Source organism: Lygodium microphyllum, chromosome 23 (genome assembly GCF_053477565.2).
Source record: "Lygodium microphyllum isolate KBCC chromosome 23, Lygodium_microphyllum_v1.1.10, whole genome shotgun sequence".
NCBI classification, from domain to species: domain Eukaryota; kingdom Viridiplantae; phylum Streptophyta; class Polypodiopsida; order Schizaeales; family Lygodiaceae; genus Lygodium; species Lygodium microphyllum.
In genome coordinates, this window is record NC_141157.1 from 75,411,534 (window position 1) to 75,436,674 (window position 25,141).

The following is a 25,141-nucleotide window of genomic DNA, read 5'->3' on the forward strand; positions in this document are numbered from 1 at the left end:
CCCATTCATTGGATGAGATTGATTGGAATGGGCATGTAAGGAAGATGATCCACCAATGAGCCAAGGCACTAGCCCTAGGGAGCAAACCAGCTCGCGGGGAATCCCTAGCGTTAAAGACAGAAGCTGAAAGAAAGAAACCATCATCGAAAGCCTCATTCATTGGATACGATGGTGTGTTGACTGCTCTTATCCAAGAGGCACACAATGAAGACGAAGGAGTATGAAACGCCGGATAGGTCACCTCCCCACCATGAACGAGAGCAATCCAGTGAAAGAACAGTAAGTGATGAAGAGGAGGAAAATAAAACACAATCTAGCCATGGAAGGGCTAAGAAAAAAAAGTAAAAGACTGTACAAACGAAGCAAGAAGACGAAAGCATGAAAAAGAAGAAGGCAAAAGAAGGGCCAAGCTCAAGTGCCCAAGTTCCATAGATCACAACACCTCCGATGAAAAAAGGCAAGGGCAAGGGCCTAATGGATCCCGTTCCTCCTCTCCTAGTGCCCACCACCATACCTACAACCACAACCACCCAAGGCTCCACACTTAAAATCGATGCCAGCAACGTCTTCGCCTAGGTGCAATTCTTGGTGAATAAGGAAATGCTCCAAGGGGTAGGTGAAGGAACCCCTGTGACTAGAGCTAAAAGACTGGCTCCTGCAGATGCGGAGTCAAGATAGGACCCCAAAAGGCTGAAAATAGAAGCATCTATGACCACAACCCGCACCGCACTGCCATTGTATGTAAACTAAGACAAATATGTACAAGAGCTCCTGTCACATCTAGAAAGGGCCAAAGAAGACAAGAAAGTCGCCGTTACGGAGCTGGAGGCCGAAAAGGAGGCATGGCAACCTTCGAGCTAGAGAAGACACGCCAAGTAACAAGCTATCAGAAAGAAATAAGCGAGCTAAAAGAGCAGCTCAAAGCTAAGGAAGGAGAAGAAGGAAAGTGGAAAGCAAGGCTAGCTAAACCTCGTAAGGATGTAGCAACATATCGACGAGCTGGCAAAGTTGTGTAAAGAGCTGCAAGGAAATATGAAAACTGTCTTGGATGCCACGGAGGAGCTAGAGGCAGCAAGAGACGAGCGGGCACGAAGATATCAAGAAGAAACAGAAAACTTGAAGAAGCGGACTACCCTAGAGTTGGAGGAACAGGAGAGACTGGAAAGAAAAGTCAATTGCTTGAAGAAAAAGAAAGAAGAAGCTATCGAAGAAGCAACCCAAGGGCTGCAAGAAGAGCTAGAGAACCTAGAACAGGAGATGGAAGAGATAAAAACCATGGCTGAATCTAAAAGACACAAGCATGAAGAAAGGCAAGAAGCCCACGCACAGAAGAACAAAGACCTATCTAAAAGGCTGTCAGAAATTTCCATGCAACTCTCCATGGCGCAACAAGTCTAGAAGATAGCCGAGGAGCAGCTGAACCACCGAAACAAGGGAAAAACACACATGCTGCAAGTATGGAATGAATAACAACAGGTGGTAATGATGATGTCTCAAAGCATGGAAAAGAGCAAGGAGAAATCGGAAGAGAGAGCCAAACGGTAGGAAGAGCATAACTTGCGGAGCACTTGGCCATAGCAAAATGCGAGCGAGTGTTGTGGCAGAGGCCAGAACCGAAGCCGCAAAAGCAAGTTCAGATGCACAATGGCAAGCCTTCTTAAGCACAATGCTCCATGTAATGCAAGTGGATAGCAAGGATTCTGTGGAGAGGATGAGAAGTTAGAGATGACTACCATAGCCTTAAAGTATGGCCTATAAGAGCATGCTTTTCCAACCGGCACCGGCCTAACAAGAAAAGAACAATGCTAGTATTTCAAGCAAGCCAATTTCTCCACTGATGAGCTAAAGGAGCTAGGTTTTGAAGAGCAGGAGCAATCGCATCCACCCCCAGCTCCGACCCCACAAGAGCAACCACCAGAGGAAGGGTCGGACTTCGAACAGGAGCTAGAAGAAGAGCAATAGGCCCAAGAGCTTAGCCCACCACTGCCAGATGTGCCTCAAGAAGATCCAGAAGGTAGCCAAGTACCTGAGCACATCATTGCAGCTAAGAGAAGAAGACGGGAATTGGTGGAGCAAGCGCAGCAGAGAGCTAAAGCACAACCCCAACGGTTTCCTAGAGAGTCCGTGCTACAACACGAGGATTGCTATCCCGTCAACTGACCCCAAGAACTAAGTATTTGGGAGCAAGGAGAACTCCAAACCCGGCCCTTCAAGTTTTCATTCCTCTACCTAGGGACCCTCGACCGAGTCCTACAAGTGGAAGTAGTGGACAGCATAATTCAAATGGCCAACAACTTGGCGAATTGATGGGTCCAGGAGCGGAGCATAGTTATCACTCAATGGAGGCAAGAGGTCCCAGACTACCGGCAAGACAAGGTGTACAAGATTCCTAAGATGGTCCAAGGCTATGAAGCACAGCCCAAGTGGCAGAGAAGGATCTGGGATACAAACCTTGATGCATGGATGACATTCTGCCACACACTTCTTGAAGAAAGGAATGATCCTATCTGCATGCCCTACCCTCGCAGGCACAGAGTGGATTACAATAGAGAGGAGCATGGTAGATATGACTTTCCCAAGATCTACAATGCCAATGTAGAGAATCCCAAGGAGTGTCTAACCTTCAAGGCAAGAGACATCCATCCCACGTGCTTCCTCCAGGATTTCTCATCCTATCCAGACCCTGCTTTCATCACAACTTGTAATTATCTTAGGACTATTAGGTTTCTACTGAAGCAAAAGCCAACTACCGAGGAGACCCACCTCCCTTCACTATTTTTCAATCTCAACCTAGGAATAGACAGTTGCGCCACGGCCCGCGGCTAATGATGAGGGCTACATTGTTACCCTCTTTTTGTATAAAGGTACTCGAAGACATGAATGATAGCCATTTACAAGGTGTGGACACCTCCTTTTGTCAACCACACCTCTAAATGTTGGGGTTGATCTCAAGAGCTACATGCAAAGCCGTGCCTTTTTTAGCAAATCCCTTGGGCCACCGCATAATGCATTGTCAAAAGAGAACCCTGGTACAACCTAAGAGCACCCTTGTATCTATGATGGCGATTGTGTTTATCTATCAAAGAAAAAAAAGAGCAAAAGAAAAAGAAAAATAAAATAAAAGAAAAGAAGAAAAGAAAGAAAAATAAAGAAAAAGAAAGAAAAGGAAAAGACTAAGTTCCTGAAATCATTTTAGTGCCACAATCACTACACCTAGGATTTTTTACCTAGCCCCATCCCCCACTTTACACTTAGGGCACCTCAAGGACAGGACTTCCAGACCTGTCTCCCTAAGCCGCGCATTGTACCTACAACGATGCACGAACTGGGTCCTCAAGTGTGAGACAACACCGCAGGCTTGCCTAAGGTTCGCGACCCAACTCCTAGTTCCACTGGCACCTACACCATGCACTACACGGAGAGGTAGATACACCCCTTAGGAAGTGCACAACTTTGTCTTGCAGGTTGAGATCGCATCGCATCGACCTTGAAGGGAACGAGGAAGGATCCGTCCAACACCATAATTTCAAGGACCGATCTGTCCATCCGTCATTCTCCAAGAAGGATCCGTCCAACACCATCGTCAATTTCAAAGGAACGATCCATCCACCATCAGCGTCAGGGAGGGACAACACCATCTTCAATTTCAAATGGCAAATTCATTCAACACTATCCTCAGCAAGGGCTTGTATACAAACTCAAAAATCCATCTCGCTACACCCGCCCCACTTTCCAACTATTACCCATCAGTGCCATGGGACTAGCACTCATCTAGGAGGGGAGTAATGTTAACCTCAGCACAAAAAAAAGTGAAAAAAAAATGAAAAAAGTAAAAATTTTGAAAAAGCACATGTCAAGAGCTGAAGGAGGTGGCCCAAAAGGAAATAGGACCTGGAAGCGCCCAAAAGCGCAAGCATGGCCACAAGAAGTCCAAGGCGCAGCCACTCGAGCCCAAAAAGTGCTAAAAAAGAGAAGGCACACCTTTGAATGTAAAGGCGCAGCCAAAATCCTTGTAAAAGAGCGCCAGGCTCCCTCCTATGCAAATTGTAAGGATAGACAGGCAGTAGAAAGGAAGATAGGAAGATAGGAGAACAATAGGAAAGAGGGCCTAGGCCAACCATGTAAAAAAGGGGATGACCGTCCAAAAGGGATTACGGTTTTGTATATAAACTCAAAAAGCGAATGAGAAGCTCATTCTTTGGTGCGTGGCCAAAGTGATCACTTCTTCTTTTCTTCTCTCCTTCTTGCTTGCTTGTGTGCACTTGAGAGAGTGAGAGTATGAGGGAGTGAGTGTGTGAGGATGAGGGATCGAAGAGAAGAAGCTCTTCATTATCTTCTCTCTTCTTCTCTTCTCTTCTATTCTCTTGTCTCACGTGCGGCTATGGAGGATGGAGCTTGAAGGTGGAGGCTTGAGCATGCTTGAGCTCGCATCAAAATCGTGGAGTTGCTTGAGGGAGGAGACTACTCGTTCGGGCATCAAGGTAAGCTCACCATATCCCCATAGGATCGAACGCGCATCAGCTAGGTGAGAGATAGCCATTTGTGCTGGGTTGAAAGAATAAGCAGTCCCTGGGTCTTGGCAGTTGAGCGTGAGCTTCCACTACACCCAGTGTCCTACTAATCACCGATAATCTTCTGTAAATGTAGGCGTGAATGAAACCCAACAAACCCCCCTGGAGTGAAGAGTGATCAAAATACAAGGGTCATCCTTCACCAAAGGAGATGGACACTAAGGCTGATATCGTACTGCCTGGCGGGGCAGACTAGTTGGTGGCTCTGCTGGAGATGGTGGAGCTGTTGATAACTGCAAAGAAGCTGGAGACGATGACTCTCGGATCAGCTGTGAGTTGAGGTTGAGCTATGATACCAAATGTGAGAGATGGAGAGGATCGAAGCTCAGCTGAAAGTGGAGTAGACAGTATGGAGAGTGAAGCACAACACCCAACGCAATAGACTGAAAGTGTAAAATGAAAGTACAAGGTAGAACCCTTAAACCTTAGGGTTGTAAGAAGGTGTTCACACCCAAAGTGTGTGCAATACGATAAGTGCCCGAAAATGTGTAACATAGGCACATAAAATAAAGAGAATAAATCTAGGGAGAAAAACCTCTCGTACGGAGAGTGAAAAGTGTCTCAGTGTCCTACTGATCACCGACACTCCTTTGTGAGCATAGGCATGAGTGAAACCCAACAAAGGGGACTCCCGAAATGAAGTTTATTGGTTGAAGAGCTAAGGAAAAAGCTGACAAAAAGTGAAGTAGATTCATGCCTAAATGTCAAGTTGAATCGTAGAAACTCGTAGGGTGGCAGCTACATGAAAAGGAAACTTTAAAAAGATAATGGAAAAAGAGGTACATGAAGAAAGATGCTTTGGATGTGGTAACAAGGCATCTGCATTCTTGTTGATTTCCGCCGTTCAACAAAAAGGGTAACAATAAAGCAAGCCTCCTTTAATTGTGTTAACTTGAAATGTCCAATCATACTCCAAAGGAATCTAGCACAAACACTAGGCTTTACATATATATGATCATGTCTACTTTTAAATCAATGTAACTAAAGGTATATGAACCAAATAGCTTATGCAAGATATCATCGATGCATGTAACTAGAACTCCATTTTCAACAATGATGTTATTGAGAGATCTATAATCCACACAAATATCATAGCTTCCATCTCTCTTTTCTACCAAAAATAAAGTAAATCTTGATTCCAAACTAATCCCGTTTGCTTTAGGAAGCCTTAGCCTTGTTCGTGCATCAATTCCAGTCCTTTGCCCTAGCCATTGCACAACCAACATACTACCAAACTAAATAAATTCAGACCTACACTGCTGCCACAAAAAATCAACATTTAATTCATGCCCAAAACCAAAGTGCAATTGCTCTAATCCATGCTACACACATTCGATTAGGTATTGTCTTTCATTTCCTTGATTTTCCCGTGCATTTCCAACAACAAAAGAGCCACAATCCCACTTTGATGTGCTCTACAGAACTAATCCACAAGTACACAATGACCTTGTCACATTGAATGTTAATCTCCAATCATCTTTATAGTGTTTATAAATGCACGTGAACACTTTCCCCTTCAAATCTTACAAATGACAATAAAGTTCTAAACATTTGGACCTAATTTCACAAAGCATTTTCCTTGATAATTGTCCTTCATAGCTCCCATGCAATCCCACATAATTCCTCTCACAAATAGAGGGATTTCTCATAACGAACTCATGAAAACATCACTTTCTTAGCAACGAAGTTATCCAAAAAGTGCACAAGGCTTAAGATCTTGAAGGAGAAGAGAGAATCTCAGTCCATTGTGCTATAATAGCATATTTTAATGATATTTAGATTGAAAACAGCAACAATATCTAGTGTAAATGGAGTCATAGAGCTGCCCAATGGATCCCCCGTGCAAAGAAAAGATTGGCTGCTATCATGAATCCTACATGCTATCAAATCATCCCCCATGATCAAAGCTAGCAATTTCTACAACAAAGAAGAGATAAATGGTTGCCTCTAACCTTGGGCTGCTCAAATGAGAGAGAGTAGCCAAGATCAACTTTCCATGAGTAACTAGGTGCTCATTAATCAAATCTACATTTGATAGAGAGCTAATTATTTACTGGCTGATTAATCATAAATAAGTTGCTCATTGGCCAAAACTTAACCATTGAGCTTGATTTACAACTTCAATAACCTATTTAGGAGGTAAAACTTTCAAATGATCATTAAACCTTAGAAAAACTACACACTATCTAGGAGCATATTTCCCAAGTTGCTTTCGCCTTGTCCTTGTACCACATAGCTTGAACACTTGTCCATTGCATGCCCCATGTCAAATCCTTGATCAACCATGCAATGGTCATTATGCCAAGAGCTAGAAGTATTAATATTAGATTTGGTTTTTAGTTCAGTTTTTTTATAATAAAGAACTTTAATAAACAAATTGAAATATTCACAAAGTGCCATTTGGCCAACCAAGCACACAAAGATAGATAGAAAACAACACGTTGAGAAGGCTGAATAAAAAATATTTACATTATATGTCTATCAGATATGCCAAAGGCAAGTCCAATGCAAAAAATGAAAAAGACAAGAATGTTGCAATTATAAAGTGGCCATGGGCAGTACCTTGTTGCCCAAAACTCAACAAATGATTGTATGCTAACTTGTCATTGAAGTTCGTATTCAAGAAATGAAACCCCAAAGCTGTCTACAAACTAGGCAAGAGATAAAAAGAAGAATGCCAGTAACCCCAAGGTACCTATAAGTATTGATGGATATGGCAAAAAGAATAAACCCGAGATCTCCTAGGAAGGATAGCGTTTTGTATAGTCCACAAACCAGTCATACTATCATATTAAACTTATTGCACTCCATGTGCTTATTAGCTAGTCAAGCAATCTGCATGCGGCCAAAACCTGAGCTTGCAAAAAATTGGCCTCCTTTCTAGAGTCAAGGGAACACCAAGCACTAAAGTGAAGGATCTCCTACCAAAAGGCAATCAAGTGTGAAACAACAAAAGATTGTGCATTTTGACTGTCTGATTCAAATTCAGAACATGCTACCAAGAGGCTAGATTGTAGTGTGATCATGTGAGATGAAAATTTTCTCAAAAGGTCATAGCACTGTCTACCCAGGAATCATGCTACATACATAAGGAATGTAACAAGGCCATTTGCAAAGCTATCATATGAATCTTGACATCAAACAAGGTAAGAGTTTCCTTCGTGAACTCTTGGCTAACAAGAACATCACACATTCAAATGTATTACTCATGGATTGAGAAAGCAAAAGCTGAAAATGTATGCCCAAAAGAGTCAACTCTTCTTAGCAAAGATTCATTATTTGTGACATATTGTCTCAACAAATGGTGCGAGAATGGACTTTGAGAAAAAGTGATGCTTGATTGGCCTCAACCATGAATGTCCAATGAGGTCTAAAGTTTCCCTAGATCTTTGTTTGTAGTACAAATGCACTTTTAATGTCCATCTAATAGATAGGCCAATCATGATAGAAGGCCAAAGCCACTAACAAACAAAATGACGTGAAGTGCACTATAGGCTTAAACATTTCTTCATAATCAATGTCTTGTTTTTGTCAAAACTCTTACACCATAAGGTGAGTCTTGTATTTAACCAATCCATTAGCTTTCAATTTGGTCTAAAAGATCCAATAAGTTTCAATTTGGTCTAAAAGATCCAATCACTTTCTTGTAGCCCAAACAATCCACCAAAGTCCTAATTCCATTCTAGTCAATATTCTCCATCTCCTTTTCCATAGCTCCTTGCCAACTATTCGGGCCCAAAGTGCACTATATAATCTGTCCTAAAGATAGACACAAATAAAGCAGTAGGTGAGAGCCTAGTAAATCTTTTGAGATCCTCCAAGATTGTATTTAATGCCAAGTGTAAGGATCCTTAAATCTCACATAGTCTATTGGTACCAACAAGATAACGGGTCCTTGATAGAGGGCTTGGGAATCAAGGACTTTGCAGGTAGATCAAGAGCAGATAGAATACCAAGCTTAGACAACACAATCTCATGATGAAGTGTAGGTTAAGGGATAGGCCCAAAGGACTCCGTCAATGCAAGGGGCTACAAGATATCCCTCTCATCAAATACAACATCTCTTCTTTAAAGGATGCAATCTTGTTAAGATAAATAAATAACACATGAATCAAGGCCTATATGACTCCTCAAGCAGATACTAAACAAGATAGGCATAACTAAGCTATTAACAATAGTGATAGTAGTTTCCCTAGCAAGACTCACTTTCACTACGGTTGTAGTGCATTCCCTTACCCAAGGCACTATGTATAAGTCGCTAGTTCATTCTTCAACTAGCATACCATCAAAGATCCCATCCCACCCCATTGCTTCAAAGCTCACATTTACATGTTCTACTTTACTTCCTTATGAGGGTTCTTTTCACATTTTCCTCATAGTATTACTTAAGATCAAACAACCAGTATACCTTATCTTTGGAAGACTAGCCTACAAAAATCAAGGGCTTTGCTCTAAGAACAAGCTTACCCATCTTGTCATCAAGAGTACAAGTATATGCACAACTGCCAAAGACTCCAAGATAAGAGATAGCAAGTCGAAGCCTTAAAGGGGGTCCTTTGAGAAAACTGCTATACGTGAGTACCAATTGAGGATGTACATTGGCACTCTACTATAAACAATATAGAGTGAGCCATATTTCTCATAGTCCAATTCCTACGCTCTACAACTCCATTCTTAGTAACAACTCAAAGAGCTCCTAGTAGACAAACTCACTACCATTGTCACTCCTTGGTGTCTCAATACGAAAACTTATAAAACTTTACTCTAGTCGTACCCATTTGGAGAAATATGAAAATGCCTTAGATGTGGTCTTCAAAACGTAAGTCCACATATATCTCAAAAATTCATCCACTAATAGTAAGAGGTATAACATGTCATTTAAGGCTGCAGCGAATGTCCAACCACTAGAATCGATGTGAATCAGATCCCTCAACTCGATTTTTGGTCGGTAGACGTTATGGAGTGCGATAGTGTTTCCCTAGCTGACATGCTTTACAAATGTCCTTGGACAATATTAGGCATGGCCTTCAACCATCTAATCACATGACAACTCATGGAGAGAGTCATACCCAAGGTGTCCTTAGTGGAAGTGCCAAAGACGCTCATCATTTATAGAATCCCTAGCAACAGGTAGTCCATGAAGTCTATGGAATTTTAAGCCCTCAGACATCAACTGGGACAGAAACTGTGACATTAAACAGAGGCCATTAAACTATATATCATCGCTTGTAATCACTGAACCAATCTTGGCATCAAGTACCTTGATTATGATCCTTCTAAAGAAAACTGCTTTTCCCATGCGGCAAAGCTAATGGAAAGATAGAAGATTCACCACAAGCTAGGAAACATAATAAATATCATCCAACAAAGCAAGATTCCAGCCTTCATCAAAATCAAACATGACACAACAAATGCCAAAAATCTCTTAGCAAAGGAGTTCTTACATCATCAAACATTCCCAACTGCAGGACAACGAGAGAGAAAGATGTTACCAAATGAGATCATTTGATGTGTAACTTCACTATCCACAATCCAAACTGTTGTATGGCCACAAGGTCATGTCAACTGGGCCTCTATGATAGCCTCATATGTGGGCAAATCGTGGATATGGACCGAGTTCTTAGCTTCAGTGGATCCACAAATTGAAGTCCAATCCGAGTCTAGTGGACAAATCTAACATCCCCTTGGGATTCAAGAAAGGTGTAGATTGTGAAGGTTGACCAGTGGCACTGTCACTACGAGATCTCTACTATCCTTGATTGTTTTAATTGCCACCACCCTACCTCCATTATGGACGTTTACCCTACAATAGTGGAGTAGAGGTTTACCATACCTTTTGCATTTGAACTACACTGGTCAAAATGTCAACCCTTTCAATAGTGTTGTCAGTACATATTTTTCTTGGATAGAGACTGCTACATGGGGTTGAGTTGTGACAAGGTGCTCTAGTGTATTGTGACAAGGTGTTCTCTTGTGACTCACTCAGCTTTTCTTCTTAATTTTGATATTTATCTTTCTTGCCCTTCTAAGAAGTGGAAACAAGGATCGCCTCTAAAACCGAGCCATCACGGACAGCAAAGAGATCTGATCTACAACACTTTCTAGGTTTGAAAGAACAAGGCAATTGCTATTATGCAACTTCTCTTTGTTGGAAAGTCGAAGAATTTTCTCTAATTTGCTGATCATTTCTTCTCCCTCAACACATCTAAATTTTTTTGGTCCAAATTTACTGATACACTTCTACAGAAATTAAGATTTCTCAACTATCTCGGGAAGTGTGCCATCAAATCTCAACCATGCAACAAGCGTATTGGCTACTGGAATCTAAAAAATTACAGCAGATCTAAGAAGGATTGCTCACCTACAGCTAAGGTGACTCACATATAACAAACCCGATTCCTATATGTACGTCCTTCAAACAAGTGGCAATTTGGAAATAATTGCTACTGGTCACTGTTTGACAGCAGAAATTGCGAAATTCTCTCTCTTGCTTCTACTCTCTCATCTAGAGTTGATGCAAGTGCCACATGGTGAGGGAAATTGGAGACTTGAGCCTTAAATTGAACCTGATTGTGTTGTGGATTGCTCCTTTGTTGTTCTCAATGCATAACCATCAAGGATCAAGGCTGGCATGGTAGCATTGTAATGTGTACATGCATGCTCTGTGATTGAAGAAGGTTGTTGTTTCAAGTTTCCTCAGTGGTGGACAATAGAATAGACGAGATTCTAGAACCACAAGAGGGCTGATTTACATGCAACAACAATGGGGCAATCTAGGGCTTCATCCAAGATACTTTCAAGACAAATCTGTCATTCGTGCTTTGGTTGGACATGGTACTAGTTCTTTTGGAATATACAGTACCAATGTTTATGGTATGCAACGAGAGGATGCATGGAATGCATGAGCAAATGTGTCTTACAATGGTATGCAAAATCCCATGTATTGGAATGGCCCCAAGTATGCAAATATGAAGGTTTGGTAATGCATTTGGTATTCCTAGTATGTTTGGTACACGAGGAATAGGGGCTAGTTAACTAGATGCACTGTTTCATGCTAGTCAAGCTAAAATTGCAGCAATGTGAAAGTTTAGAGGATATGGGTGATACGAAGGTAAAAAGGTCTAGAATCTAGTGCGGATTTTGGAGCAAATGAAGTTAGAGGTGAAGTTTCCATGTGCTACTTGGTGAAATTTCAGGATTGCTTCACCTATGGATGGAGGGCTTATTCAAGTTCAATAGAGAATGGACACCCTAGAGTATTACCTCATTGCTCAAGGGGGAAGGCTACACCTTCACTCCCCCGATGATGGAAAACTCATATATATAATGGAACTTGGATGTACTTAGTTTGCATCCATGATACTATATGAAAGTACTAGTCATTGTGACTTGGTATGTACCAATCATTGTGACTTGGTATGCAAGTGCATATACTTTGCACCTCGGCTATGAAACCATACATTTACAAGGCATTTGTCAAATACTTGGAATGTACATTTCGATATGATGTACATTCGCATGAGACACATGGATGGTATGCGATATAAATTTGCAAGTGACAAGAGAGAAGTACATTTGCATGATTTACATGTGGTTTGCAATCAAATGTGTTTTACATGAGTATCATATGATACATCATTGCTATGAAGCATTGTTCATGCTCAATGTTTGCATTACATTGCCTTGGTGGTCGAAACAATATCAGGTTTTGGCATGTGGATGCACCCCTTATGGTTTTGATAGCAATTATGATTCATGTGAGTGGACAACAACTAGCTTAATTGACCCAAATTTCAAACATGTAGAGAGCATAAGCATAGTTATGCCATACATGCACATATTCTTTGACAATGATGGTGGCATGTATTTCCACAAGTAATTGATATCTACCATTGCAACGCAATCAAGGGCGATGGCAAGAATTTAAGGGGGAAGGATGTCACAAGGACACGAATTTCTAAGTTAATGCTCTTAGGATACCTGTGTCGTGATATTTAAGTTGTACACACGTGAGATGCACATGTGACATGTGAGATTAAGTTGAATATGTGTCACAATGACAAATAATTTTCGTTTGGAGCAACATTGACAAAAGTTGTCAACAAGTGCCAATACCAAGGATAGATCTAAGTCATGGAAATTGAAGTCCCCCTTGTAAAAGAATTTTGGTATCATTTAACGACGTGTCCTATCCCGAGCCCCAAAGCGATCAATCAAGTGTTCCCACCGCTCAAGTGCTAGGTCAAAACCTTGCATTTGTGAGTGAAATTCAAGTAAAAGACATTGCATCAACTTGAAGATGGCAAAAGCATTCCTTGCTTTCTAAGAGCGGATTAACTCTAGAGGAGCCCAAAGGGGGTTTGGTTGGGGTTCTAACCCCTGAACAGGTCTGATAATTTTGGTGAATCGAATACACACCTCATTGCAATAGACCAAGTGTAGTAAGATCTGTTGAAACAAGTTTTATCAGTGAATGCATTCTTAGCAAAGGCTAATGTGAAATGTGAACTTTGAGGTGCTGCATAGGATGTATCCTGTGGCAAGACAAGAATAGAGCCTCAAAAACCATATTGTGCAGAAAGGGGAGGCAGTGGAACAACTGGCCCTTGCCCATTTGTAGACTAAAACACTAGACCATAACTAGATAGTCCACTAGGTAAGGACATATTAGCAAATTGTGATACTAGTTGGGCAACACTAGGGGATGGGTACACTTGGGCAAGTAAGCCTTGCCAATACATCACTGAAGGTGCTGGGTTTGGGGAACAAACCTCCACCACAAATGTACCTCCACCACTCAGTTGCATGTAAGCAGAAGGCATAGAAAGATAAAATGTACCTAAAGATGGTGGTTATTGTGTGTGGTGCTACGAGAGTATGCATAAATGGAAGTGTAGCAAAAGGAAAGGGTGGGATGGATGGGATTCGAAAGTCGGGTATGGATGGAAGCAAAGTATATGTGATGGAAAAGTTTTGTGACAGAACTCTATCCAATGCACAAGAATCATCTCGTATTATTCTTGAATGATCTTATACATTTTGGATTGGCCATAAAATTGTCATATCTCCTTCTGTCCTACCTTCAGCAGGAGATAGTTGTGAGTATCACTCCTGTTTGGCTCTCTACATAGATTGCGAAGGAGATTGCTTTGGTGATGAATTAGTTGTCGGCAACTTTCCCTTTCTGCATTCCCACTCTCTTCAATGTCAAGCATTCAGATCAAGGCTTGTGTATCGTTAATGTCTACCAAGCCCTGATACCATATAAAGAAAAACTTGAACAAAGAAAATAAACTCAAAGTATACAAGAGTAACACAATGAAAACAATAGAACTGGAAGGTAAAGAGTAACTCAGAGATAACAAGAATGAGTGAATAGACATACTATGCTAATGTGAATACAATAAGCCTAAAACCTCAGACTTGGCTTGACTGCAGCAAAGATGAGCTCAAGAGTCTTTCTTCCTCTGAACAAATGTTGAAGCACAGTAAGCAGCCTTTGTAAGTGATCAGCTACTATAAACACAAATTGCAGAATCCATACAAGCTGAAACTGATAGTAGGCAGCAAGGTGGTCTGCACAATGCAGAATAGGAGAAGGCGCTGGGCAGCTGCTGCTAACTGAAAATGCAACAAATAGCTGATGTGACAGGCTGTTAGAAGCTCCAGACAGTCTAGGCATGGCTGCACAGGCTGAGAACAGATGTCAATCATGGACACCACCTCCAAAACACAGCCAGGTGGCGACAGCAGCTGGTGCAGGCTGGACAGCACTCAGCAAACTGAGATATTCACTATACAGGTTGTGTTCAGCGATGGAAACAAGGTGTCAACTGATGGATCATGGAGGGAGTAAATATGCAACTGATGGCTATGCAACCCTTCTATTTATAGATAAGGAACCAACCAAAGTTAGTGGGTTTGCCTATGGGACCAGAAATTTTGTGGCATTTTGAGTTTTGGATAAGCCATAATTTATCTCCAAATTTTGAATTTCAAGAGAGAAAAAAATTGTATGAAAGCTGCTTTTTCCAGAAGAAGGCTTATTTTGAGAAAGGTCTTCGCTCTGGATTACTCACAAGCACAAGCAAACATAAACACTATCACAGATGGGAGCTCATTGCTAGTATCATAGAGTGGTAAATTTGGATTACAAGGTGTAGCCATTCTATTGACCTCCAAGATGATTCCGCTACAAGGACACTCTTTTGAGGATTTGGACAGAGATCATCCATACTCTCCATGGGAGATGGGAGAGGCTACAAGTTCGTTCTGAGAGAATGAGGAGGAGAGATGTTTTCATGCAAACATACAGTTCCAGCACCTTCTTTCACCTAGCCACTCGTATGGTCTGGCACTATATTGGGCATTTTTAACTATAATGGAAATCCTGCAATCACACTGTCCATCAATCCATTGAGACTTCTATCTTTTTCTGGATATCACTACAGCAGCCTTTGTGTGACTGTTTCTCTCTTCATGAGATGAACCACCAACAGCCCTTGCTCTTACCGAATGTTTTTTTATATGAAATTGCTTAAATGTGTCATGTTAACACTGAACACACAAACTCTTGTACATCAATATAATTTATTCACATCACTTCACCAAAAAAGATTGTAAAGGTAATCCTGTGTTGTTACATCCTTTGAGGAAACCCTTTGGTGTGTGCATTATGTTTTTACTCAGGAAGAATTGAGAAGTTCTTTTAAGTTTGATGGATCTGGTTTAGAAAAATTTTCTAAGCCAATAAACATCAAAAACCAATCAGAAAGCAACATATAGGAGACAAGACAAGACAATAAACATACAAAGGTAGGCTTAAGGATCAAATAAATACAATTAGAAGTTCCAGATTCGCAAAAGTTCCACGACAATCTACGAGAAAAGAAAGATGGTTTTCCAAGTCTGGTCCAAAATCAACCTGCACAAAAAAATGGGTATGAAAAAAATTTATCATCAGGACACAATAGTGCAGCCAAAACCACCTTCCATCTATGTTTGGCTTTTATGATGAGAATCTAAAGGCATTAGTCTTAAATTTGAGGGCTTGCAGAGAGATAGTACCAGCTGCACAAAGCGGGAGATCAACCGAGAAACCTGCCGTTGCTCATCTTGACTGCTAAAACTATCCAAGGATTTATGGAGTGACTTACTGAGCTCATATATGAAATGCCTTGTGACAGGATCCTGTAAAGCCTGATTATCCCTGCCAGATTCTGGTTTATAACTATATAATATTCAGAAGGCTTTAGACCAAGCTGTTTTCCAAAAGAGAGCCCCAAAGTTACAAAATAGGAACACCATTTACCTACAAACACTCGCCAAAATTTTCTTAGAAACTGAACTGCGACCATCTCCCGTGAAAAAGTCCACAATGTTTACAAAATGAGGCTGTACAAACAAGATTAGCATGTTATGCATTAGCATTTCCATCTGCAAAAGGTATTTAAAGCCTGGTTTTGTAAATATTTTACTTCAACATCTGAAACACAAAATGAAGTCCCCCACCCCCAAGAAGAAAAGGGCACAACATGTCAAAAAGAAAAGATCTTCACCAGAGTAAGTGTCTGTTCCAAATCTTTTATGTTGTTCATGATTTTCAGCACAATAGACTCGAGAATCCTCATTGCTTCATCATTTACTTGTGTCATTGTTAAGTGAAGTTTGATATCATACAACATCAATTTCAGCTCAATTTCCTGTATTCATAGTCAAGCCATTAGCTGTAAAAGATTCTGCATGATGAAGCTTAGAACTGCAACCATAGTATGTCTCAGAAGATTGATGGGGATAGGGCAGAAATTAGCTTGCCTTCAACAAATCAAACACAACATAAAAGATTTGTACATAATCAAGATTCTTTCACAACCAACCAAAAGATAGGACTGCTCAAGAAACAGTTATTGCTGCATAAATGTGCAAGAAAAAGCTGTGTCCCACTACAGCTCAAGGTGATCACCTATCATCTGATGGACTATTTCACCTAGGTACTGCATCAACGCATGAAGAAGCAGAATAAACTGCATGTCTTATGTATCTGCTAGAAGGATCAAATCTGCTCCTATATTGCCTTAAGCCCATGAATAAAAAAGCTCCACACGCTTCTAAATGTGTAAATTTTGGTAATTCATCGTTGCCTTTATTTTCACATTTGTATCATACCTCAAAGAAAGCCAAAGTATCTGACCTTGGTAATCCATCATTGCCTATCTCCAATTTTGCATTTGTATCTTGCCTCAAAGAAAGTCAAAGCACCTCATGTCTCTAAAGAACATCCTTCTCTTTATTGTATTTAGAAACCCCCCCCCCCAAAACAAAAAAACAAAACAAAACCCAAAAAACAAAAAAAAAAACAAAAAACTTATTCAATTCACATCTACTATCTTTCATGAATGATGAGATAAAAATTTTGATATTGACAGTAGCCATCAAATATTTTTTTTAGTTAAGTAAACAAACAGAAGGAAAGTTTAGATTTATCAACTGAGGGAACTTACTGAGCAATACTGAAGAACATAATCAATAAACACTTCAGCTACAATCAGATACTCGAACAAATTTGAATACCTCGACACGACCTGCACCAAATAAAACATCACATAAGACATTAGAGCTCAAGTTCCATTTCAAAACAAAGACAGTGATTTCATATAGTTCTCATAAGAGACATGAAACATACTGCTTGGGTGCTGCTGGGGCAAAGCAAGAGAATTAGAAGCATACAAAACCTCTCAGGGCTCAGTACTATAAGCCAGAAGAAGGGTTGTAAATCCACCTGGATTAGTATCATGCCCAGTTGACAAACAGATTGTTCCTGCCCCAAAATACTAAGAAACACACACTTGAACTCCTGCAAGTGTGCCAGACTCCCTAAAGCTAAACACAGTGCCTTTTCGGAGAGTGTATGACAATATGAAGTATTGCAAAATGCTAGCTGCCAGTTGCCAGTCCCAGCTCACAACAAACCGGAACCGGCCTTACCAAAGTGCCAAGGCATTTAACACCCAATGGACATGATCTGAAGGAGAGGGACTGGAAATTGAGAATATATGACAGAATAACATCTTTAGGTAAGGTTTATTGGGTTCTTATATACTAGGTTCTATGTCTTTTTTCTTACAATCACCCAGATCCTCAAAACTCACCGATTGCTACAAAAATGTTACATTTGTTACAATGCCACCAGCATTAAGCATAGCATCTAGTTGACCAGTCCTAATCCCTTGTGCTCCCAAGGGAGACGCATTGCCAAGCATTCTTGTTTGTGTGCAAGGAACCACTCCAATGTGACTGTACATGGGATTTTACATTCCACCTACCAGTCTGCCCATACACAACATCCACTTCTAGCTACATATCAGAAACATTTGGCCATGCATACCAAGACAACGTACCAAATCATCCTGGATGTCCCACATTTGTAACTTACTATTCAAAAGGCATAGTGCTTGCCCTTCCAACATTCCCATGCATTTGAATCCTCTTGTTTTTGTTAATTTTTAGAATGTCTACCAACATTCTTAGCATGTTGCCCATGCTGAAATCCCATACCAAGATTAGGCATAGCATTATTTCCATTGTCTTCTAATGACACATGACCATAATGTGTTCCTTCATTGCTTGAAGAAGAAATGCTCGCTAAATTTTACTACAGCTAAGAATGATCTGAACCAATTTCTTGCAATTCTAACTTGCAACCTGGTACATCAGGCTCACGTACTCAAGGGAGTTAATGTATCCCAGTGATGAAACCTTGAAATCAACCTTGCTTTTTACAAAAGGGTAGTCGAACACTAAAATGAATTGACTTATAGAAATTAACAGCAACCAATAAAAGCACAAAATAAATAACAAGTCAAAATTAAACTACTTTACCACTTTGAGTTGGATTGCCTTCAAGGATGTTGGCACCCGTTGTGGTATTCTCCAACAATATTTGGAATAATAACTAACCAACAATCGTTGAATTTGATTATCCCCTTGATCCATTGTGCGACCAAGCACAAACTGGGTCTTGAACACTTGCATATGTGTATCCAACAGCCAGCTGCATCAAGCCCCAAATTGCCTCTGGATTACAAGCACATGCAGGTGCAGATTTGAGTCTCAAACAACTGCATGCCATCCCATATGACTAGCAGCATCAAGTCCCAAATTTCCCCTTTTGCAATTGCATGCAAATCAATCCACCAGCAATTCAGATTTCATAGTATGCTTCTCAAGACAGGTTGGTGATGTCTAATTTCTGTCAAAATTAGGTCTGTAACAACCAATCAGAGCTAAGAGAATTCAAATCTGGTGAGGGGAACAGAAATGAGTAGCAAATTAGAGAAAATTCATTGACTTTCTTGCAAGAAAGATGATTGCACAACAGCTTCCCTTTTGTGTTTCCTCCCTAGAAAGCATTGAAGATCAAGTCTCTCTTTTGTCCTTAATGGCTTAACTCCTCTCTCTCAACCCACCATGCCATTCTTCATCCCCCAATCTGCCTTGCACAGCCCCAAATGAGAGAGAAAAAGCCCAACATAGAAGATACATGCATGCATCTCAAAATTGATCCAAACTTGATCTTTGGTAGATTTCCATTTTCACAAGGGCGTCCATATGCAAATTCAAGCTGCATAGCCCTTTTGCCTTGCCCTCATTAATATGACCTTACATGCTCCCTAGCTTAATTTTAAATTCCTAACCTCTTTGAACCTAAAAGTGTAGAAACTTTTCACAAACCTTAGTTCAGGACATTAAATCATTTAAATCTCTAGTCCCCCTTGACCCTAAAAGTCATTTCCAAGGGGATATTCAAGGGATATTCAATGTCCCTAAGACCAAGATCTAACCTAGGTACCCCACTGCCACCTATCTGCAACAACTTCTGTCAATGTTCCCCTAGTGCTAAAGTTAGGATTATCTATCACCACCATGACGCACATTCAACTTAATCTCACATGTGCACAATTTAAGTGACCCAAGCTTAAGTATCTCAAGAGCATTTAAGTTAAAATTTCATGTCCTTGTAACAAACACCTATCTTCCCAATATAAAAGGAGTCTTCATGCAATTGAGGAACCTATCCTTTGAACACTTGTGTGAACGCCTCCTTGGTGGGTGGCCCAAGGAGGAGGAGGATCTCAATTGCAATCAAGCTCTATTGTTTGTTTGCCTTCTTGCAAATTATCCTTGGTGTCCATACAAGATAATCACATTGCTTCGTGGCTAAAATTTGGATGGAGATTGTGGAGATGCACTAGGCTTTACAAAAGAAAACACAAGGCATACAACCACGATTGAAACATAGTGAACTCAAATACCAACGCCAAAATGCAAAACGTAAAAACACAAAATGAAGATAACTAAATAATGAATGAATAAATGAATGACAATGTACACAATGCTCAATGGCAAAGCTTTCCAACAGCTGATGGCTTCCATGGGAGCCGGTTGAGGGAGTTATCGATGTATGTCATACACTGGAGACAGATCTCAAGTGCAATAACTACCACTCAAAGCAAAGATTACTGAAAAAAAGTGCTGAAACAAAGAAATGGCCTGTTGCAAACTCGAATCATGCCAATGCTGAAAAGTGCTCCAGATGGCCAACAGCAGCAAGGCAACATGTTAGGGCTGAAAACGCAGGAGTCCACCAAGTCATAATGATCAGGGCAGTAGCTGGGAACACTCAAACAAGGGCTGTAGCAAATCAAACAGAAGGCTAAAGTGATGTTGATAGCAGTTGGAACCAAATGCAAGTGTGGACCGCCTTCCGATAACCATGGCAGCATTTGGAGGAATTGAGAAGTGAGTGAGCAGCAACAGGAGGAGTTGGCAACCACGTGATGATGAAGTAGCGATAGACTAGAATAACCTACAAAACAAGGAATTAAGCAAGTGGTTGGGCAGCCTCCTATTATAGATGTAGATCCTCCCAAACTTTGGGTGTTTGCTTATGGGACACTCAAACTTTGGTAATCTTTTAGTTTTGGGGCTGTTCTAATGAGCTTTCTTCTACGCCCACTATACATGTAAATCATGATCTGCAGCAACGTAATCTACCAATGCCTCCTCTGAATCTAGAAGATAGGCTATCCATTGCTACAACCTTCACCTTGGATTTCAAATCATGCAAATACACTCTTGAATTGTACCTATTCTTTGGTGCAATGGCATTTTCGCCTATCATAAATATGGACCAACAAATTGCCACTTGAAAAGTGCCTTTTTCTTTGGAGATCTATAATTGAGAGCTTCAGGCTCATTGCTTGCCACCTGTAAGATTGCTCTGACTATCTATCATAGGCGTGCATCTCCTAGTGAGCCCTCTCCGCACACCTTTTAGTCATATCCTCACTCTCAAGACCTTAAAGAAAGAGAGTTAGATTTTCTCAATCTTTATTTCCCATTTCAAATTTGGCACACTTTTCCAGCCTTTTGGTGCATTCTCATCTTGATTACAGTCCTAGGCTATCTTGTTCACAAGGTTCATATTTAGACCTTTTGGACTTCAAAAACTCCTACTTAGCAACATTTGGGCATATCATTGTGTCTATTTTAAAAGCTCCTTGTACCAATCTCTCTCACAATCTAGCTATTAAAGGATTAGATCAACCTTAGTAACATCTTTTTAATGATGTTTCTTATCCTTGCGGGCTGCACTATTTTGTGGTGTTGGCCACTTTGTACATTGACCATTAGTGTATAAAACTTGTGTTTGACCCAAAGAAAACAATGTGCACGTGCATATAGTTGTGTGTGTGTGTGTGTGTGTGTGTGTGTGTGTGTGTGTGTAAACTTTGTGTTTGACCCAAAGAAAGTAATGTGCACATGCATGTAGCTCTGTGTGTGTGTGTGTGTGTGTGTGTGTGTGTGTGTGTGTGTGTGTAAACTTTGTGTTTGACCCAAAGAAAGTAATGTGCACATGCATGTAGCTCTGTGTGTGTGTGTGTGTGTGTGTGTGTGTTGCCAAAGAGTATTAACATTTAAAAATGAGCTACCTTACGGAAAATAACACGATTAAAGGAAAAATAAGGAGAATAAGGAAGACATAATTAATACCCAATGAATCAACAAACTCAACTATAGCAAAAAAAAAAGAGGTAGCTTTCACAAATACAATGTTTTTCATTATTTGTTGCAAGTTGCAACAGTTTACAAAGACTGTAGACCCAATAAAAACGAATCACGATATGAGCAAAGGTGAAGCTTGCTATCTACATCCATACAAAAGAAGTGGATGAGAAACATTACTCCTAGTGCATATTACAGATGTCTGAGACTCACCTAGTTGTTATCCATGTCCACTCATATGGTACATCTCTCCCTTGAGGTTAGTTTGTGCTCTTTGAAGGTGTCCTCAAGAGAATAAACTTGGCATGTGCCTTTAGGGATGCACATAAGCTTGTAAGCTACATGGAGATCCTTGTATATCGTCAAGAAGACCTCGTAGGTACCATGACTACACGGATTGTGCGAGTCCCACAACAACCCAATCAAGACATCAGTTGTGGGTGGAAAACGTGCCTTAACATGTTTCTTCCTTTTACCTTATTGGCACCCATGATGAGAAAACTATTACACACAAGTTGTTAGACTACTACAAAAAGTAAAGGAAAGATTGTGGTAGGAGCCGTACCATGGAGAGTAAGATGACTTGAAATGTCTCATTATTTATAGGAAGAAACCAACACCTGAAGCTGGAAAAAGGAGGCATTGGAAAAAGGAGAGGGTTATGGCTTAGTGGATCATTAATTGCAAAGAGGGAATAAAATAAGAAAGTATTACTTATGTAAATACAACATAACCAAAGAATAAGAATAAGTTAGGAGAATAGTTTTAGAAGGGGAGAGAGAGAACATTCATTTTTACATATATCTTGTTATCAAGAGTTACAATAAATATGTTTGCAGAGAGTTACAGAATTGAAATGATTTAATTATTAATACAACCTGAAGTAAAGGGGCAATGACAATGATTAGTAGACCGTAAAGAAGTTTGTTTATCTAATTGAAAAACAACAAAGTGATAAAGCGAAGATAGCCAACCTAATAGAAAGTGTAGTAAACACCGGCCAGCCATGTGAGCAAGATGGTGGTCCAGGAGCCATGAGTGGCATAGGCAGCCAAGGGCAGTAGTCAAAGCAAGAAACCTAGGCTAACAATAATAGTTAGCTACAGTTGAACACAGGCGCCACATTGCAGTGTAGGTGTGGACGCACAATCCATTTGTGACAGGGTCGGTATTAGCACAATGACTTACTCAAAGATATTCAAAGCCATAGGCAAGAAAGTAGAACAAGGGCAGCAGTCAAAGTGGGCAACTAATGTGACAATAGTCACGGTAAGATTTACCTTTGACATAGGAGATATGGAAGATAAGCGAAAACAAGGAGTGGAGGAAAGCATTGAATGTGCTCAATATGGAGGCGTCCTATTCGAAGAGGGAGACAACAATAATTAATAGCATATACGTAAGCAAAGGAATGCAAAAGCGGAGAGCAAAAGGTGAACGTGACATCGAAGAAGAGTGGGGTTTTATAATAGATTGAAAGGAGGGAAAAAGACATTACATTAAGAAAATAAGAAATTGCATTGAACGGTCATTTTAGACCGTAAAGTGAGAGTTTAATAGGCCAATGCTAGGGCTTTCTAAGAGAAGGAATGGGGAAGGTCAAAAGATTTAAACAAGGAGTTCAGCTAACCACGTTATGGCAAAAAGTTAGGATACATAACAAGGAGGAAAAATCATACATAAACCTTTAAAAAAACGTAGATTGATAGTATTATTAGATAAGGTCATCTCAAGGAAACACAAGTGCTTTGCATTGGGGCTGCAAGCATAAATGCACCATAGGCCCAAGGTTCTTGTCTGCAAGAGTGAACATATAGTTCAAGGAGCCTAGGAGGGATAAAGGCATCAACATAGGAGCCTTGGTCACGGCTGTTCAGCCATTTAGGTGTGTCCCAAGTAGCATTTGAGAACTGAGCATCAGCTTCTGAGAATTCCGGGGGAATGAGAGTCTTCCTTCATAGAGGGTCCACATGGGAGGGGGTAGCAACATCCATAGACTTTCTAGGTCTAGGATTTTCCTCCATAAACATTATATTGGTATGGAAAAACGATTACAGATGATACCTTTGGAGGATTTCATCCATTGGCCATGATTACATTCATCCTCTTTGATAAGAGCATCAAGGTTAGGTAATATTTTCAGCTTAGAAATCGCATTCCCAAAGTTCTAAAGGATATATGGTAGATTTAAAGCCAACTAGAAGTATCCAGTTGTAATAACAAGATCCTTTCTAAGTCCGGAAGATCTAGAAGAACTACCAGATCATTATCTATGATAATACGATGTAACTCAATAGAGTTGATGCAACAAAGTATTCATTGTACAAAAATGGAAGGAGATGGCAACGGATCACAATATCCCATGGCAATAAGCTCAACATGCCACACCACAGATACACATGAACTAGACAACAAATTAGCTCATTCACAAGTCACAAGGATGAGCTGCAGGTTACACTCTCCCACATGAGTGTATTGCCAAAGAGCATTTAAAAACGAGCTATTGTTATGGAAAATTTCGGGATTAAAGGAAAAATAAGGAGGAGAATAAGGGAGACATTACTAACACCCAATGAATCAATAAGCTCAACTATAATAAAAGAAGGGGGAGCATTCACAAATAAAAGGTTTTTCATTATTTGTTGCAACAATTTACAAAGACTATAGACCCAATATCAGCAAATCACGATATGAGCAAAGGTGAAGCCTGGTACTTGTATCCATACAAAAGAACCATTGCTTCTAGTGCGTATTATAGGAGTATGAGACTCACTTAGTTGTTATCCATATCCACTCATATGGTATTTTTACCTTATTGGCGTCCATGATGAGAAGGCTTTCCTAGGCTATCATGAACTGCTGTAGAGCAGTTGTGCTTTTAGGCAGCAGTGTCATTGCTCTTTCCTTCTCCACGTTCTCTTGGTTCTCATAATTCCTTCTCCCTCTCTGCATCTTATCCTCTCTGTCCTCTTTGTGTTATCATCTGCTTTGTTTTGGCTGCTGTATAAATTGCTGATCTGCTCCTTCTTTGTGCATGTTTTAACTCACTTGTCGACTACAACCAGTGTCTCTTGGTGATCTTCCACAGCTACTTGCCTGTACTTGTAGGGTTCTCAAGTTAATTGCTGTTACAGCTGCTGCTTTGATTTTGGATGGAGTTTGCTCCAGTAGTTTATGAATGAAGGCACAAAAGGTTACACATGGAGGATCATTATACTCAGCTATCCTCAGCCAAGGTGCACTGTATTTTATGAAAACATCATGGAAGACTTCCAAAGCCAAAATTGGTGGATCCACCCCCTACTCACAAATCTCTTCCAAGTATTTTGTCTCCCTCGAAGTGCTTTTTGAATTCCACAGTGATCTTCTTCTTTACTAGAAGGTGCCTGTTGTGCAGGAAGTGGGCCCATGTGTCCCTATATGTGCAAAAGTGAATTTTTCTCAATGTGGCTTTTTCAATCTCTTACTCTCAGATGCTTTGCATAAACAAGCCATGTCGGAGAAAT

The 25,141-nt window shown here is 40.5% G+C and overlaps 1 protein-coding gene across 10 annotated transcripts in view; it reads right to left on the reverse strand.

Annotated features, from left to right (window-relative positions):
- Positions 1–25,141, reverse strand: part of LOC148016346 (uncharacterized) — a 209,271-nt gene that overhangs the window by 65,161 nt on the left and 118,969 nt on the right. For 8 of the 10 annotated variants that reach the window (XR_015688091.1, XR_015688089.1, XR_015688090.1 and 5 more), the window contains exons 11-15: positions 17,072–17,152; positions 16,130–16,273; positions 15,883–15,965; positions 15,639–15,801; positions 15,412–15,495 (exon numbers count right to left, since the gene is read on the reverse strand). Coding sequence is in view for 7 of the 10 variants with exons in the window: in XM_087664208.1 (XP_087520334.1) it covers positions 15,412–15,495; positions 15,639–15,801; positions 15,883–15,965; positions 16,130–16,273; positions 17,072–17,152 (555 nt within the window). In the remaining 3 variants the exon portion in view is untranslated. The remainder of the gene's footprint in view (positions 1–15,411; positions 15,496–15,638; positions 15,802–15,882; positions 15,966–16,129; positions 16,274–17,071; positions 17,153–25,141) is intronic. The other 2 variants (XM_087664207.1, XM_087664205.1) reach the window with 1 other exon arrangement.